Source organism: Tauraco erythrolophus, chromosome 14 (genome assembly GCF_009769465.1).
Source record: "Tauraco erythrolophus isolate bTauEry1 chromosome 14, bTauEry1.pri, whole genome shotgun sequence".
Lineage (NCBI taxonomy): Eukaryota > Metazoa > Chordata > Aves > Musophagiformes > Musophagidae > Tauraco > Tauraco erythrolophus.
In genome coordinates this window covers 11,208,837-11,227,929 of record NC_141478.1, presented here as the reverse complement: position 1 = coordinate 11,227,929, position 19,093 = coordinate 11,208,837, and the positions used below count along the sequence as shown (strand labels likewise).

The following is a 19,093-nucleotide window of genomic DNA, read 5'->3' as shown; positions in this document are numbered from 1 at the left end:
CCTGGAGGTAGGCACGGGAAAGACCAAAGCCAGTAGGAAGTGAAGCTTCCGAAGTGAAGCCACATGAAGCTTGTTTTTTCTCACCTCTGTGCAAAGCACAGCAGAGAGCTGTCTCTGGTGTGCATCCTATGTTTTCTGAGTGGCTCATCTGTGACCATGATGTCTGATTTCCAAACTGTAGAGCAGTCTTGTCCTCAGCTTGCTAACACTGCAGCTGTGCTTCAGGCACACTTTGTGCTGTTCTGTGTGATTGGAGATGGCCTGGTTTGAAGTCTGCTCCCCCTTCAGCAGCTGTCAAGTGCTCTTTCTGAACCATCAGTCAGGCATACTGTAGGATGTCCTCTCTTGTGACCACTGATGCCATATAACACACTAGTAAATGCGCTAAAAAATCCTGATCTGTTTTTTTGTTGTTGTTGCCATTCTTTATACTGAAACTTGAGGTTTCTTTTAATATTATTCTCATCCAGATCTCAGGTCCTTTCTATAAAACAGGGGAAAATACTGCCCTTTGGGGGGTCTCAGGTGCTGTGATAATATATATTTTAACATAAATGAATCTCAGAAAAAAGATTGATGATGATCCCCATGATAAAGCATACAGTAACTAGGAAGCAAGGCAGGTCATTGACCCCTGAATTGAGAGAAATCTGCTCTGACTTGGAGCTTGCATATTTTGTCCATTCTGTGCAATGTGGGAGGTGTGAAAAGAACATGTGGATGTGAAACGCAAAGCTGTATGATAAAGCAGATGCATGTGGGACAACCTTAAAGGTGCAAGGGCAATCTTAGTGCTGCCTGCCCAAGCCCACTCTTTCCAGCCAGCCCCTATTAACAACAGCACATGAAATCATGCTAGTACAGAGAGACCACACAGTGCTCTGACAGAGCTGCAGCGTCCCTGCAGCCCCTCCACTGTTCACCAGCACTAACAAAATCACAGCTACAAAACTACTCAGGTCCATTTTCTCAGCAGTTTACTACTACGATTGAAAGAGTTCATGGAAAGATTTCAGCTGAATATTAATGAACCTATAGTTACATCTAGTCCTAGCTCAGTGAAGCATATAAAAGATTTAAAACCACGTTCTTGCAGAAAAAAAGCCAAAAGGTCAGTGAGACATCGAGGTTATCAGAACTTCTGAAGAAGCTTTCACAAAAGCTTTGCTTTCAAACTGCTTTTTATGGTCTTCATAGTTTCAAATACTTGCTATCACTTGAAATTTATTTAATCACTATTTTACTAATATTCCTGAGGATTACTTAGCTAACAAAGTCAATACAGTCAGTGACATACTAGAAAACATCTTCTCGAACCAGTGAAAAATGCTAAGAAAGTGCCAGCTCTCCAGTTTTATATCAGTGACTGAAAACAGTCCAGCCTACCAGATCTGCAAGAAAACGCACACAGAAATTCACTGTCTTCTGGCACTGCAGACATGGGCATGGATTCTACAGCTGGCAATATCTCACTATAGACAAAAACACTGAAGTTAGGCAGAAATACTATTTATGCTAAAGGTGATAAAATAAATCATGCAAATTTTAACATATTAAACAGAGAAAAGGTCTTGACACATACCAGAAAATGTTGTCTGACTCCTGCAAAGGCTTTTTTCCCCATAATTGTATCAATAAGGCTTGCTTTAGAAGCTACTACTAACTAGAAAAGTGAATTAACAAGTATATTTCCTACCAAAATGAAATTAAATTACATAAATTAATATGAGCATAATTAAGCTCGTCTGGAACCCTGCTGCCTAAATAAGATTTTCAGATGATTGCTCAGTGTTTGCTCAGTTTACAGGCACAGATACAATTACAGTGAAGAATGTTTAAGTCCGTGACCATCAATTACCGAAAATATATAACAAAGAATGTTACTACCTAAAAACTTGCCTTCTGTCCTAAGACGTCATAAATTCTTCTGATAGCTCAGATGGCATCAAACTTCACATTTATTTCCCCTAGCAAAAATTAATTCACACGAAAGCAATTCCCTGCCACTTTCCTGTGACTGCAGTTGGAAGACTTATTACTGTAACCCTAGACCGCCTCTTTGCTCAAGGGACGTGCCAGCAATGAGCAATGGAACAAATATAGATGTGCCCCAGCTGTCCTTCAGCAACGTGCTACTTGACTGTCACCAGGATGAATGTCATACGCAGAGAAAAGGCTCTGAAGGTTGATTCCTGGATCTGAAGTACCTGGAACAATTAGACAGACCACTTGCGAATGCCAGAGCCCCCTCTCACTTTCTGAGCTGGTATTAATAAACCAAGCAGAGTGTAGTCATTGACTCTAGGCGTGATTTCCAAGGCTGTGGTGTTAGGCAGAATGTCGTGTGCGGGATTCATGAAACGTGCACTCTGCACAAACCAACTCAAACGGCCAGACGCGTACTTATGGCATTGCTGCATGGAATGTATCTGCTCCGTTCACTGCAAAACTGCAAAGTCCTTCTCTCTACTAGATTAGCAGAAGCTTTACTATGAGGTTGAGTTGGAATCAAGATGAGATTCTAGAAAAAAATATTAAAAATCAGAACTCAGAACAAATCAGAAATCATGATGTTGCATGCACTTGTACATATACATACATCCCCACCCTGTATGTGCACGCTGGACTGCTGGAAAGCTAATTAGAGTGAAGAAAGTGGCCAATGGCTCAGCAAGGAAGGGTTTTCACGGGAACATATCCCCTTAGTTTGCGCTCAGTAGTGGTTCACCTGATGAAAAAGGGGCTGCATATTTCCACTGATCATTGTGATTACTGGAGCACTTGAGCTCTGTGTATCCACTCAAACCCACAGTCGTCCAGCATACACAATCTTCTGCTTGTGAATATGCCACCGAGCCAGCCTTGCTGGCAAGAGGTTTTTGAGCACGTTTGAGAACGTTGCATTGTCTACATCTTGAGCTCAGGTGGCAGTGCAAGAGGAAATCTCTGTTGGATTTTGACACAGCTCTTTTTTTTCCCCCTGCTTTTCCAATTAAACTTGGTGTCATTTCCTCACATTCCTAGCAGTGCGATTTTTTGCTGTTTCAGTAAGGAATTGCAAGTTAATTACCCATGTGGTCCTGATCCCATTACCTCTGGCAGCGCCTCTACCATAATCTGTGAGATCGGAGCAGAAATGTTTTCACGTAAACGCTGTGTAGCCTGTGCCGAGATGTTCGCATTTATGCTGTCAGATAGATTTTTATTAATTTTTCAAACGAGGACTTATTTTTGCCCTTCTACTGTTAAGCTACACTATCCCGCAGGCCTTAATTTATCGAAAAAATAGCGCCGGCTTTGCTTCCAAAGACTGGAATGCAACATTGTGTTTACCGTGAATTAAACCCCGCCTCGCGCACGGGCCTGCGCAGCAGATACGTGCTGCGTAACGCGCCCGCTGCTCCCCGCTTCCCTCGGAGGCGGCACGCAGCCGGCACCGCCGCCATTCCCACCTCCCGCCCGATTCAAGGCCGGTTTTTGTTTATTTTCCTGCCCGCTGCGCGAGGCTCGCCCGCCCCGCCCCCTCCCGGCGGCCACGCCCTTTCCCCGCCCCCCGGTGGCGCCCGCCAATGGATCCGCGCGCTGCCGGTGACGCGCCGCGAGGGCCCCGCCCCCGCGCCGGGAGCGCGCGGCGCCTTTAAGGCTTCCCGGTTTCTGTTTCGCTCCGCGGGCGCGGGGCCTGTGCGGCCGCCGCCGCCATGGAGCCGCAGCCGGACAGCCTGGAGGGGTGGGTGGCCGTGCGCGACACCGCCTTCGCCGAGGCTCAGCCGCCGCGGCTCCGTTTCCTCGTGGGCTGGAACGGCGTGGAGGGCGCGTTCGCCGTGACCTGCCACGGCCGGGCGGAGGCGGCGGCGCAGGCCCCGCAGAGCTGGGCCGGCCTCTACTCGGTGCCGGCCCTGCGCGGCATCCACCGGCAGCTGGCGGACATCTGCCCGCGCCTGGAGCTCGCCTTCCCCGCGCTGCCGCCCTCGCTGCCCGGCGCCGCCGCCGCCGGCGGGCTCTGGGCCGTGCTGTTCCCCGCAGGCGCGGCGCCGGGGGAGGCCGAGGTGCAGGAGCTGTGCCGGGAGCTGGAGCGCTACCTGGGCTGGGCCCTGGAGCTCTGCGGCGGCCGCGTGGTGCTGGACGCCCTCTTCGCCGACGACTGCTGCCGCGACGACGAGTACTTCGAGAGCCTCCACGAGCTCCGCGGGAGGGCCCTGCGCGGCCACCTGTCCCGGGCCAAGGAGGCCCTGCGGCGGGTACGGGCCTCGGGGCCGGGCGGGAGGGCGGAGGGGCCGTCCTGCAGCGCCGGTGGGCCCGAGGGGGCCGGGGCCGGCCGTGCTGAGCGAGTGCGGCAGGCCCGGGCTGGCCCCGAGCGGTGGGCGTGCTGCAGGGCCGCCCCTGCTCTCCTGCGGGCAGAAGGTTCCCCTCGGTGTAGGGCCGCCGTGGCTGCTCCGTGCGGCACACCGGCTCGCAGGTGCGCCTGTCTGAGCCTCTGCCTTGGCACCTGCTGGTCACCCGGCAGTCGCACACACGAGGCGGGCAGCCTCTGCAGCGGGAGCTTCAGTCGCTCAGATCGGACCCGCGTTTGGGTAATGTGGGAAGGGGTGACCGAGTCACTAACACCATCTTGTTCATAGTATTGTCCAGTGTTCAGATTAGTGCTTGCACAAACACTTTTGTGATTATCTGGAAACCACTGAGTCAACTTTCTCAAGTACCGTCATCGGAGTTTTTAAGTGCTGCCTTATGAAGTGGGGAATAAGCCAGCTCTGGGTGGGCAGTCAGTGTAAGGCATCGGGGCGCTTACTTAACTGCAAGCACTCCTACAAAAACGCATTGCTAAAAATATCCAGCAGTGTTGTGCAATGAGTGGAATGGTGAGTGAACTCAGAGTACGGTCATGGTTTAGTTTTCGAACCTCCCTAAGAAGGTCTCAGACTGTCTGTTTGCAGGGATGCCTCTAACTGTGGGATTCTCAAGTTTTTCATTAAAACCTAAGTAAGCCGTGGACATATTCCAAATAGGTGTTTTGTAGTCAGAGAAATTGTGTTATGTTTTTTTTAAAGTGTCAAATTCTGGCCTAGTAATTGTATGAACTGGTGATGATGACAGCCCTTTCTCCCTTTAGTACCATAAGTTTCTTCTTGCTGTAGATGTGTTCCTGGATTTTTTTTTTTCCTTTTGTAGTAAGCATGACTTTAAATGATGGTATCTAGTAACAGGGTTGCAATTAGGACATTGATATGTTAAAACAAGGGTTGCACATACTTCAGGATGGCCAGTGTGTTGCTGCTGTGCCTTTCTTGAAGTATCTGTTTGCAGTCTATTTCCTGGCAAAGTAAGCTGAAAGGTGTTTTATGAAAATGATCGTGCTTTGGGGCAAGTTAAGACAGTTGGCTTTAGCCTTTTGTTCCTATTTCAGTGTTTACCAGCTGTAACAAGACTACCGTTTCAGAAAGACACTGTTGTTAGAAAGACAACTGTAGTTTCCGTGAAGGTCATGTACAGTGTTATATACAAAGGCTACGGTTTCCATAACACACTATAACATTTCATGGCCCAGTTAGAAATACATTCTAGCCACCATGCTCTTCTGCAAGCAGCACAAGTGTGTACAGCAATATGGCAGTTTGGGGTTTGGTGGTTAAGTATAAATCAGTGCCAGTTATTCTTCTGTTTCCAACTGTATTTTAGATACGGCTAAACATGCTATAGAATGTTGTATTTGCAGGCCTAACAGGGACATAAATTCATTAGGTTGCAGTCTAGACCAAGTTACGCAAGATTTAAGAAATAAAACCTGCCACTTCTGGCACTAAACTAGCCTTAAGTATAAGAGCGTCCTTCTTCCCTTTTTATGTCCGTGTCCTCAAACACTTCATCCTCTGGGCCAGGAAGTCAATTTTGAGAAGATAACGGTACAAGATGGAGAAGAGTAGTATTGTGTAAATACTACTATTTTTTTATGTGTGTTCAAAGACAAAGGAAAAAACCAAAGAGCAGTACTGTTACGACAACCAGAGGAGTCAGTTGGGCTAATGGTGAACCAGAATTCTATGAAAAGAATATCAGATTGTGTAAAAAGCAAGGATTTTAATTTAAAACAGACATTTCTTCCTAAAAAGAAAAACAAACAAAAAAACCCAAACACAAAACCAACCACCAAAACAAACCCTCCCAAACCCTTGTAATGCATAATTCCCTCATGTGTTGACTTTAAAATTTCATTAATGCTTCCTCTCTACTCACTATTAGCATCCTCCAGGAGCAGTATAACCTTCACTACTTGCTTTGAGTATGGGAACCAGAAAGTGAACTGTTGTGTTTCGTTTTGGTTTTGATAGTGGGGAGAAAGCAGGCTGTTAAATTGCTGCAGGTGGGCCCTTGGACTGTGTCTGAGCCACCACAAGCTGCTGGGCAAGCCTAAGGGGCCACAGGACTTTTGGGATTATCAGAAATGTTGCAGTTCAGATCCTTTTGTTCCCCTGTCCTGCCTGTGCCAGGCCTGGAGGAAGTATGGGTGGGAAATGCCCTTGAGTTGACTTCCACAGATTTTTTCCCTGGGGAAATGCCTCCACATCTGGGAACTTTGCTCCTGCTGTTTTACCCAGACTCAGCTGGCAAGAGCAAAGGTGATGGTCTAATTTCAGTGCTTTTCAGTTGCAACACGATCAAGCTTATGTTTGTAATGCTTTTTCTTATTGTTGTAGCACTAAATATCCTCTATCCGTCTTCTTACAGAGCTGTAGAGCAACCACTGTCCTTCCAGGAAGGTCTGTGTTTCTCGATGGAACTTAGCTGTGTTCTCTCAGCAGGCTCACTCTATCCTGGCACATAGAGCGCACCGTGGTCTCCGCTAGCTGCTGTCAAAGAAAAAAAATCTTTGAAGCTTTGATTGGCGCCAGTAAACGTGCAATTGAGGGGAAGTTTCGAACTTTGTATTTTGTCACAGAAGCAAATAAAGACCTTAAATAAGGACTAGTGTATCAAAAAGGCGGTTGTTCCATGAAAGAATTACGAGTTACAAAGTGTAATATCACTGGAACTGATACTAGAATAAACTGTTGTAAATCATACAAATGTTAAATGAATTTAACTGCAGGGTATATCACGAGTAGAAATCTGTTTCTGAGTTCTTGTTTTTAAATGGCAATCAGATTTTTCCATGCCCTGAAGTCAGGAATTCTGGATCCAAAAACTCATTTCATATTAGCAGGCATTTAGTAATAGTGGAAGCAACGCAAGAGCTAGTTTAAGAATACCTTACTTGTTCCAGTACACAGACTTCCCCTGTTTCCCATTTGTGATTATAAATAGCAGCGACCAAGTCATCTGCACATCGCTATTAGAATTTCTGCGGTGGAAGCCCTAAGCGTGATTCTCCTTGCAGGCTCCCAATGCAATGTGCAGCAATTAGTGCTTTAACAGTGTGGCGTTAACGACATTTCCAGCTGGGGGTGGCTGCTGTGTGCCTGGTGTACACCTTCCATGTAGTGGGAGGTTTTACCTGTGCATTGAGTGACAAAGGGCAGGTCCTTTCCAGCAAAGCTTGGCAGCAGTCAGCACACACGGATGCAAAGCAGCCAAACCTGATTTACGTTTTATTCCACCAGGTTCTTCAGCAGCATAAAGATGCTGACACAATGGTGGCTTTGATGAAGGTTTATGAAGAAGAAGACGAAGCTTATCAGGATTTGGTCACCATGGCAACACAATTCTACCAGTATTTACTGCAGCCCTTTAGAGATATGCGAGAGCTGGCGACACTGTATAAACTGGAAATCCTGGTAGGTCTGCCTTTACACAGTGAAAGGCCACGTTACATACTAGGGCATCAGCTGCTCTTGGAGCAGTTTAGACTCTGATCACTAAACATTCCCTACTTCTGTCTTCATTGACTTTGTTTTCCCCTGCCAAGTCACCAAACGTGACTGAGAAACTCAGAGTTAGTGCAGAACCACTCTCAGAGGATCTCGGAATCCATGGTATTGGCTTGAATAGAACTGCAGCTGTCTTCCCATCAGTGTCCCACTTCCCTCTCTTTTGAGGGATTAAAAGGAAAACATTCTCAAGATCCACCTTTCTGTGGTTTACTCTGAATTTAGGCTCAATTTGCAGAGATCTAAGTGGCCTTCATTGTGCCACCTTCTGTGGGACTAGTTTGTGACATTGAGAATGCAATGCTGATGCACTATCAACTCAGTTGTGGTAGAACAGACGGCAGAAGACTTACTACACAACATAGTTTTCTATTGCTGCCACAACCTGCTAGAAGTACAGATTAAAACATGTCATTTGTCACTTCATTCATTTAATTTTATGTGCATCTTAAACTGGAAGCACATACTGAAAGTTACGATGCCCCTGGAAAAGACAGCTATCTACTATTTTGATTTTTCCTTGAATAGTCTGTTAAAATTGAAGTGAGCTGTTCTGGAGAAGAGGAGAACAGTTTTAAGTTTAGACTAAGGTTTTTGGATACTGAAGGTGTAAATCTGTGATCAAATATCCAGTATGCTGTACTGAAAATAAAAGTGAAAATTGGAATTGATGAAACAGAAAGTTTGTTTCTGTATTAAAAAAAAAAAGGATATTTAAGCTCCTTTGAAATCTAATTCTTTAAAAAAAATACTTGAATACTAGTCTTGTACCCAGGTACAGTTTGTAGACTTGAAAACACTTTCTTACATTTCTTTTTTATATCTCTCTTCCTGTGTGAAAGAACTGCCAAACTGGAGAACCTGACAGTGCAATGGGCTGTCAACACGTGGGGAAAAATAGAAGAGAACATTGCATGTAGAAGAGTGGTTTTGAGTTGCTTTTAGTAACAACTAAAAACACTTGTGTGGGACATGATTTTTAAGGTGATAGTTTAAAAATATTTTAAGAAATAAATTAATCCAAAGTTAAGCAAGAAGTCATGATTGGGAAACAAAGGTTCTGAGTTAGCCCAGAGAATGAGGAACTAGGCAGTACGTAGACATGAGCAGTGATTCACTTTGTGACAGGTGAGGGGAAGATCATGTTTGCCACCGTGCTCTGCCTTGCTTGAAATGTTTCCAAGTATAGTGTAACACGGGCTGCACCACTGTGGTAGCCAGTTGGTAACCGAGAATTTTGTCTCCTTGCAGAAATCTTTGCAGTATGATAATTTGGGGCCTAGAAGAGTAGCAGCTTTGCAGAAAGATGCTGAAGAATGGACTAAGCGAGCTGAGAATGCTGTGTGCTCCATTCAGGATATCACTGTGAACTACTTCAAAGAAACTGTAAAGGCTCTGGCAGGTAATCTAAACGATTTACACAAAAGGTTGTGTAAATACTTGCCTTAAGGGACCCAAAGCTCTTCTTACCAGCTTTGCTGGTCTCTCTCTGCAGACCCTGAGGTTAGGATGAGTGTCCAGCTAAAGAAAGAAATATTTTGATAGAATGGTTTGGGTTGGAAGGGACCTTAAAGATCATCTAGTTCCATTCCCCCTGGTTTACAACTTCCATTTGGCTTGCAGAAACGTTACGGCTGCAAAACTCTGGACAGCAGCCATGCACGCTTTTAACGCTTGGTAGGCAAGCCTCAAGGATTTCAGCATGTTAACTGGGGAGATTGCTGTCTAACTGTTAAGGCATGTGTCCATGGTACAATGGAGTATTTTACTTACATGTATAAAGTCATAAATTCAGCCTTTTAGTCTTGTAATTTCTAAAGAAGCTTCAGAAATTATTTAATAGCATCAGCATTTTTAGTACTGCAGCTATAGTAGAAACACACAAGCACTATTTAGTACACTGCATTTCTCATATCTTATTGCAATGTTTTAATCTGCAGCAATGCACAAACAGATGGAACATGATCAGGAAAGATTTGGTAAAACCACCTGGACATCAGCTTTGCCACGACTAGAAAACCTAAAATGCATGTTAGCTAAAGAAACCCTTCAGCATCTGAGGGCAAGAGAGTTGTGCCTGAAACAGAAGAGAGCTGGCATTCAGAAAAATGTAAGACCTTGCAAAGTCTCCTTTTCTGTCACTGTTCTGTGAAGGACTGATCAAAACCTAGCAAAGTGGTTATGGGAATGGACTTTCAAAGTGTGTCTGTGAAACAGCTTAGATTTCCAGCATGGTTTTAAGTTGTGGAAAAATGCATGTCTCCAGTTTTTAAAAATTGCTCCTGCATGTGTGAGGACACTTAGCAAAGGTTAAGATACCTGTTTTTACAGTTCAAGGGTCATGTTAGCATTTGTGATATTAACCTTTAAAATTATTTGGTTTAGGGAGAAAAAGACCAGATATTATATTCAGAGGACACTACAAAAGAAAGATACTTATTTAATTTTAATCTTCTGATCTTCTTGATTTGATGCCATCTAACTGCTGCTGGGAGTAGATATTTATTTTCCAAGAGTAGTGTGCTGCAGCATATATAACTGTTTTCAGGAGCAATATTATTTGTACAAATTATAATGAAGTGTTTCCTGGTAGACTTGAGGTAAAATTATACTTTAGGTTAATAAGGCTTTGTGCTCCTCTGAGTTTCTGGTCTAGGCCATTTCCAGTGTTCTATTGTTTCCACACCAAAGCACCTAAGCACCTGCCTGTTAGGCCAGGGTCTGTACTGGCATTTTTGCATCCGTGCATGTTTCATGTGTGTATGTTTTCTTATTAATGCTTTTTATTTTCTATTTGGGCTATTCAGGTGGAGAATCTCAGTGAACAAGAAGAGAACCTAACTGAAGTGGAGGAGCTGGAAATACTTTATTATGAAACACAGCTGGAATTGTATAATGTACAGCTTGAAGTATTGAAACATGAAGAGATGCTGCTTATTGTACAGTTGGACACTTTAAGGAGACAGATTAAAGGTGAGAATGAACATATTTAAGCACATATCTAAAACACAGTGATATTGCCTGCTCCGTTTTCACTTAAAAAGGATTATTATCACTGCTTAGGTCTCGATAGTAGAAAGGATCACTGGAAAACAGTGATTCTGTGGCACCATCTGATGTTTTGTCTTCTGACTAATTAGACACTAATTTGATAACACAAGTTTTTAAAAAAAGTCACACTGGTAGCTTATCTTGACAGCAGCTGTGATATGTGCATGCACTAGATTAGCATATAGAATAACTTATATTGAAAATATTTAACTGGTCTCCTAGTTTCAGGATCTGTGCATAGAAATTCTGGATATCATGACCTACTGAAACGGGTCCTGAAATTCATCACAAATCTGTTGTAATTGAACATGTAGAAGTTGCAAAATGCGTCCTGTAATGGCAAAAAGAGGTGATTATAGCTAAATGGTACTTGAGTACTGCTATATTCCAGTTTAAATGTCTCCGAAACATATTTACAATGAAATTAGGCACCGGTCTCATTTATGTTTTTTTGTGCTTATGAATTCTCTATTACTGTGTACACCATGAACTAAACATTGCTCCTGCTTGTTGCGTAATTAAAACCTGATAAATAGTAAAATAAGTTACCCAGTGTTGATCAGAACAGTCTTCAGTTTTCCAGGAAGACTCCAGTCAGTGAAGGTAGGAGTTAAAGCACAGAGAGACATTTGAAAGAGGAAGCTAAATAACAACAACTGCTAACAGCATAAATTTGCTCCTGCAAAGCACCCCTGTGAGTAACATGACATGTTTGCATAAGATTTTGAAGAACCAAGCTTGGCTCTGGAGCATTACACTTTCTAATAACTAACTCACTGCTTTCAATGGCTTTTAAAATGTCATTAGTTCTTTAAATGTTTAAACAACTGTGGCAATCTTGGGGTTTTTAAAAAAATGCCAAATGCCTTTTTAGAGAAACAGGATGAAGTTGTTTACTATGATACATGTGAAAATCCTGAGGAGCTCAAGGTCATTGAACAGAACATGGGACAACATTACGCTAACTTGTCAGAAATGACGATGCTGAGGCAGAAGACTAAGCAGTTGGAGACAAAGCGTGGGACTGTCTGTGCGAGGAGAGCCTACCTCAGGAACAAAAAAGTAAATGCAGTCCTGGCGATGTGCATTTTCTTTAGCTGATGTCTTGACTCAGGAGGGATGGACAGGAAATAACTAGGGAAGTGTTGGGTGGAACGTACAAGATGATACGTGACTCAGTGCCAAGGCCTCCGAACAGAAAGAGGGACAGTGTGATTTTAAGCCAGCTTTACACTCCACTGTATGGTGCAAGTGCCTCTCTAGTGTATTAAGAGAGCACAAACTTACCTGGGTGACCCAGGAGATGTTCCCTGGCCAGCTAAACCTTACCAGAGCCCTGCTGTGGCCAGCTGGACCTTTGCCCTGGCAGCCTTTTACAAAGCAGCTGCAGGACAGAAGGAAACCTGGCCTGCAATGAAGGAACCTGCAGTGACAGAACAACCCACACAGTGATACTTTACCTTACCTTTGAATGGGAGGGAGGGGAAAATTTGGCTGCTGCAATTCTCTCTCCAGCCTCTCAGTTCTGTGCAAAGCACATTTTTTTCCTTTGTTTCCCATTCAGAGCAGAACACTGGGAAGACACAGTGAGATCACTGTTGACTCACATGAACCTTCCCAGTGAGCTGAGCTTACCTTCTACCTGCATAGGCCTGCTGGGGCAGAGAGCAGAGTTTAAACTCCAGTCTGTCTGGCCTTTGACCCCCTCAGTAGCCTGGAAAAAATGGGAATGACATTGGAAATGTTTTGTGAGCCATCATTGTCTCTTGCTTGCAACTGCTTCCTCAGCAGACACTTCCTTTGCTTCTGTTTTCATTCACTTAATTGCTGTCTGTTGGTTATATAACAGTGAAGGCAAGTGCCAAATGATTTGTAAGTGCTCGCCCAGCCATGTGGATAACCCCCCTCTGTACAGTGACAAATAGCGACTCCCAGAGAAAATACTGAAGCCTGCAGCTTCTCTGCAGCACTTTGTTACTAACAGAAGGTACCCTCCGTTAGGCGTTCACTCTGCTTCCCATGCCTTTGCTTCCCTGGCTTTTGTACTTGGGAGCTCTGGCAAATAAGGGACAGGGGGAAAGTAGCCTTATGTTTTTGTAATGCCCTGCTAGCTTCCCTCTTGCCTTCTTCATGTCTTTGTACACCTTCCCTCCAGCTGATACCTGAGTGAAATTTCTTCAGAGCTTGTTGCTGCCTTTTTTTTTTTTTTCTACTTTCTCCTCTGTTTTTTTAACCTTAATGTAATATGGAGAGATCGATTCAGATCTGAGTACGTTCCCTCTGCAGCATGAATAACCCTATCACTAATTAGGAGAACAAAAGATCCCATTGGCTTTAGCCATGAAGGAGTCCCACTGATTTCACCTTCAGGGTCTCATATCTGCCACTGATTGAGCTTAGCTGTCCTTCTTGGCACAGCTAAACACTCGGCCTCGGTCGCTGTTTAGTGGCTTGTGCACAGGAGTTAATAGCACAGATGGTGCACAGTAAATGTGAACTAACCAAGGGTTGCATGAATTTTGCTGTCCTACTAGGATCAGTGTGAAGCAAGTCATCAGCAGAGACTGCAACAGGCAGAAGAGAGCAAAAAACGCTTCCAGCAGCATCACAGCATACAGATAGTGAGTACTGAATTCCAGCCTTGGAGAATCTGGCACCTGCTTGTTTTCACACACTAATGCTCACTTACTTGTGTTTTATTGCAGAAGAGAGACAAGCAAAAAGAGGAGGAGAAAAAGAAAAAAGCTTGGATAAGCCAGGAACGTCAGAAAACACTGGAGAGGCTGAAAACATTCAGGGAGGCAAGTACTGTGAACCACAGTAGTCCTAAATGGCTTCAAAACACAATGTCAGAAAGTAGCCATAGCTCACATGGGAGGACAGTCCAAATCTGAGACAACCATTTGGATAGCCTAAAATAGGGTTGTGTGTAATGAGTCAAGAGGATTAAATCCACTAATGATACAGTTTCCAGACACAGAACCTGTTGCAAAGAATGCAAGTGAGGAAATGGCTTTGAAAGAAATACCTTGATATTAATTTAAATCTGTTCAGGGTTGAATGGGTGAGTGGGACAGGTATGTACTCTCTGGCTTTTTGTCTCTTTGGGGTTGATGTTTTGGCTAGTCCGATGGAGATGTGACCTCCTGCCTTACACTTTGTTTTTCAGAAGTGTCCAGCTCATGTTGTTCTGAAAACTTCTCGTCCTCAGCCTCTCCGTCCCAAGTTGCCACAAAACATTGCTCAGCAGTCTGGAGTACTGTCCCCTCCACCTTTGTCGAAAGCAAGGGCTGCTCCAGAGCAGCCAAAGAGTATACTACTAGTAGAAGCCAAAGAATCAAAAGCTTCACATCAGAATACTGCAGCAGATAAACCTGTCCAGATTTTTGTTACTGCTGGTGATTCAGAGCAACAAAAGCACAGTGAGGGATTGATGGTCCCTCCATCCTCCCCTCCACCACCACCACCTCCTCCGCCTCCTCCTCCTTTACCCCCTCCTCCCCCACCTCCTCCCTTACCTCTCCAGTTAAAGACACCATCAGCAATAGAGGATAAGCCATTTCCCCTTAGCTCCGATGGCCCCACAGACCGCCCGGTGCTGCACAAATGGGATGACTCATCCAGGAGGTCTATAAATAATTACATAGGTAAGGCAGCTCACATTGACTGGTATTTTTTTTTGTTTTCTGTATTTTTTTTTTCTCCCTCTTTCTGGTTCTGGACAGGAATAGTGTGCAGTCTTGCTCTTGGAAAGCTTAGTCTAAGAAACCACAGTGACCGAAACTCAGGGTGTGAAATGAGTAGCAATGATTTGTGTGTCTTGTTTGATATGCTTCGCAGGGTCCTGATGCTCAGAGTGTGTGACTCGGTGTTTTTGGGGAAGTGCTGTCAAATTGAACAGGTCAATCTTTTAGAACGTTTGAACTTGAATCTCTTCTGTAATCCTACCTTTACTAGTACAGCCTTACAAGTTAGTTTAAACCAGTCTTAACCACAGCACCACTACTTCTGTGGAGACCTTAATTCAGGACCTGCATTTCTCATGACACTGAAAATCCCACTGCTGTAATAGATAGGAAGGTGTCAGAAGAAATTTCAAGGAGAGGAGGTTTATTCATGTTTGGTGAGAAGCAATCTTTATTACCAGGTTTGTTCTTGCCACAGTTTTGGAACTTTTGAACTGAATGTGGTATTTTGATTGAGGATTAATCACCTGTCCAGTCAGAAGACTGCTGTGGGTAAATTTGTGGTTGTACTAAGGCTACACTTTAGTGTTTGTGTTTTATGTGCTACAGAGCTAGCAGTTGGGTGGCTTGCATTTCTAAAGTATGCACAGCCTGTGTCCGCTTACAATTTGCTTGGTTTCTAAATAAAGGTTTCTTAACAGAATTCATGCAGAATTCAACCAGGATTTGAAAGGCAGATGGATAGCTTCGGTGCACTAACATTCCTGGGGCAAAAATTCTGCTGTTACACCTCTGCTTTGTTAGAAAGATCATGCAGGTCTAATTGAAGGCTCAGCTTGGCAGTTGAAACAGTAGTTTGAATGAGAATAGAGCTCAGCAGCCTTCGAAGGCTGCACTGGTTGCATCCTGCTAACAGGCTTATTTTTATCTCTAAAGCAAGCAGATATTTTGACTATGTCAGGGAGATTGATCTAAGTTGGAAGGCAGCAATTTTCTATTGTAATTTTTCACGGTGGAGCTTATGCTAGAATGAAGCATGTCTTTAAATGTACATTCCTTTTCCTTTTCAGACTATTCACAATACATCTAAGCAGCCTTCGTAGCCCCTCAGTTAAGAGGCAAACCACAGGCAGGAATACCAAGGAAAGTTCAGCATTTTCAGTTCTTCCAAGATGCGGGGAAGTACAAGCAGTGGAAGGGCTGAGATGCAGTCGAGTTACCGTGACGAATTACTGTGCATCCAGTGGATGAGTGTGTGGACTTCAGTCAGGGAGGCCCATGGGATAACTCTACCACAGATACTCTTTGATTAGCAGCAGGAGTTGTGCACCAGATTAATCTGCTACTGGAACAGCCTTCCTAGTAGCTAGTATTTACTACCATTCACAGCCTAACATTGGTGTCCTTTCATTATCCTTGTTTGCTTATTGGAGACATCCAATTGGTTGTTCACACCTTTTCCTGAAGAAAACCAGCTTGTTCCTTGCTGCAACAGTAATGAATAACGTGCTGCCACAGGAACTTACTGAAACAGCTTCATAAACGGGTTCATTTTAGTTACACATGGACTATTCATGTCTTTGCACATGAAAAGCCAGAAGGGGTTCATATTCTGGTGTTCAAAACATTGTCTGTAATGTGTTAAGATGCTTTCCAAGGGGAACTTCTATAATTTGTTAGTCTGACTAGTCTTTTCCCAGGCAGCCCATTTCATTAATAGACTTAAGACTTTCTTACTTTTGAAGGCTCTGTAAGACGAGTTGGTGCATCTTTGCTCGATCCTTTTCTGGCATCTCAGTCTCTGAAGGTACCACAGGATTTAGCAGAATTTTACATTTCAAGTGCTTGATGTTGATCACATAACCCTCTGTGCCCAGTGCATGGCAAAAATCCTGCTGGCTGTGAGGCACAGATGGTCTGAACCCATGGCTGTAGGGGCCGACTGCTGCCCAGGGGACCTGCTAGTGACAAAGAATCCAACAGGAGGAGTGAAACACAAATTACAGTGTGTATCAAGAGAACTAGTGGAAGCTCTCTCAGTATGGTGTCCTTTATGGTCAGAAGTTCAGAAACATACGCCTGAGATTTAAATCATGTTGTGAAATGGGAATTATTTTGTAAGTCTGTACAGAAAAGAGCTGCCCGCTTAGGGCCTGATCTGGCTCCCACTGACTTCAGTGGTGCAGTTTCAAGCCCTTCTACTCAAATCCTTTCATTTTTCTCTTGGCTGAGCAAAAATGCAATTGACAGTCTCAGCGGGCATCTGAGCAAGCTAGGAGGAATGGTAGATTGTTTCTAATACAGAATACAAGGGATTTTTTGGTTCAGTGACATTTTTTTGAAAGCCCATAAAGTTGTAATGAAAAAGAAGCATCCTCCTTTGTGTATAATTTCTTCCTTAGAGCACAACCTTGTATAATGTTGAAGAGGCATTGGATTCTCAATTCAAGATATAAAAACTTTTAACTGCTTTTTAAAAGCAGTTCCAGAGCCTGGTGTTGCAGAAGCTTGAAAGAGTTTGTGCCAGAACAGACCATTCCTTTTCCTGTCTCTAGCAAAGATGAAAGGAAGAGCCCCGACGACTTGGGTAGGGTCTTATACCTCCAAGTGTGATTGTCTTGTACTGTCTTCTGGTAACAATAGATTGTCTGTTGCAGGTTCCATGGATGAGGTTTTGGCTTCTTTAAAACGCGGTGAAGTTCATCTTCGCAAAGTGGAACAGCCAAATCCGTATGCCTCCGTAAAAGATAACATCCTCTCTGCCATAAGGCAAGGAGTTAAACTAAGAAAAGTGAATCGAGATACTGAGAAAGATGTCAGTAAAGGATCCACTAATGAGCTAGAGAGAAGCATTAAGGCAGTCATCCAGAGAATTAAGAAAGTGTCTGCTGATTCTGAAGAAGAGGAAAACAATGATCAGATTAACGGAGAATGGGACAGCTAACCAATGCAGAGTAACAGACTTACTGACTGGAACAGACGTGTGTCTCATTTTGCACCTTGTAGAAGACTGTCACTTTCAAAATGAAAGAACAGCAAGATTGTGTGTGTTCTTCTCACAGTCCAAAATGTCTTGTGAAGTGAAAGAATCCTATTGATTTTCTACGGGAGCTGCAAATCATTATTTTTGCATGAGAAATCATACTCCAAAATGTGTTTGCATTTATAGGTATTTCTGGCTCAAGCATGTGGAATTTTCGCTGTGTCTGAAGACAGCTAAAATGCTGGATTGAAATATACATTGTTTAGGTTGTTATGACACAGTAGGTAATGCTATCACAACACAGTTTAAAGAATGAAACACTAACTGAAAGTCTATTTTGTTAGATAAAAGTAGAACCGAATTGATGATGATAGAGGCGGACTAGAAAACGTAATCTGGAACCTCTCATTCCTACCTCCATTGTCCAGGAATTTCTTCAACATTTTACTTGTCTACTCACTCTTAGCTAACTACATGGCTACTCCATTTATCATTATCTTATAAAGTGTGCACTTATGAATGGGCTTGGTAATGCTGATTGGAAAAATTACTGTCAAGTTTGAAATAAACACTACTGTAGTAATTACTGAAAAGTTTACTTTTTAGCTGGAAGCTTAAATTACAGGATTTTTAGATGCTAAACATTTTTTGTACATCTACATTTACAATGAACTGTTGGCATGAAAGGAAGAGCCAAAATATTGTGTATAGTATTTTCTGGGATCTATCCCTGTAGTACAGAGCTGCATTTCTCCGCTGAGAACATCAATATATGTTTATAGCTACTGTCATGAATTTAAATTACCTGATAGCCTTATAAATGACAGATATTTGCGTTGTGCCTGGAATCTGACTGTTTAAAAATTCAGCTATGTTCAATTTAGGGGCTGTTTCTATTTTGGGTTAATAGGGAAAAAAATGATTCAAAGTTTCTTTTGGAATTTGTACTGACTCTTAATAAAAATATATCCTGACAGAAGAAACGGGTTCAGAGTGCTCTCATTTTAGGATGCTGTGAAGTAAGCGCTATGCTGTGGTACTCTGGTTTTTAATAGCAAGTGGCTGCCATACAGCAGCTGTGCTCTCTCGCTAACCATATATGTAAATGCCCTTATTTTCTCAAATATTTATGAATTGTAATTTGGTAACAGAATTGCAAATACGGTGCTTTAATTCCCTGTTTTACTGTAGAGTAGCAGTTTAATCAGCACAGTAAATATGTATGCAATAGTTTTCATGCAAGAAGCGGCAGCTGGGGGTTCATTTTTTTACTGTTTCAGCACCTACTGCTGTTTGGAAGTCAGGAAAAAAACCACCTTTTGTTCCACATTTTGTTTTTGTCCACTACCATCAAACCAAACAAAGACAAAAGCGGCAGCGACAGCAGCACAGGTCAGTTCTTACTCAAGGCTTCTGACATGGCGTCTGCAGAGGGGAGCTGGAGGAGTCCAAAGGGCACCTCGGAGTCCAGGTGTTTTGCTGTTTTATTGCTATGGTTGAATTCTCAGCTG

At 43.5% G+C, this 19,093-nt stretch overlaps 1 protein-coding gene across 1 annotated transcript; it reads left to right on the top strand.

The window, feature by feature from the left end:
* The first annotated feature begins 3,698 nt into the window (after window positions 1–3,698).
* On the top strand, window positions 3,699–18,547 carry WHAMM (WASP homolog associated with actin, golgi membranes and microtubules). The gene is made up of 10 exons (XM_086620422.1): window positions 3,699–4,238; window positions 7,596–7,769; window positions 9,114–9,264; window positions 9,803–9,972; window positions 10,670–10,835; window positions 11,788–11,975; window positions 13,448–13,534; window positions 13,619–13,714; window positions 14,083–14,560; window positions 17,257–18,547. The coding sequence occupies exons 1-10, from the start codon at window positions 3,699–3,701 to the stop codon at window positions 17,541–17,543; spliced, it is 2,337 nt and encodes a 778-aa protein (XP_086476548.1). The 3' UTR covers window positions 17,544–18,547.
* Window positions 18,548–19,093: the final 546 nt, after the last annotated feature.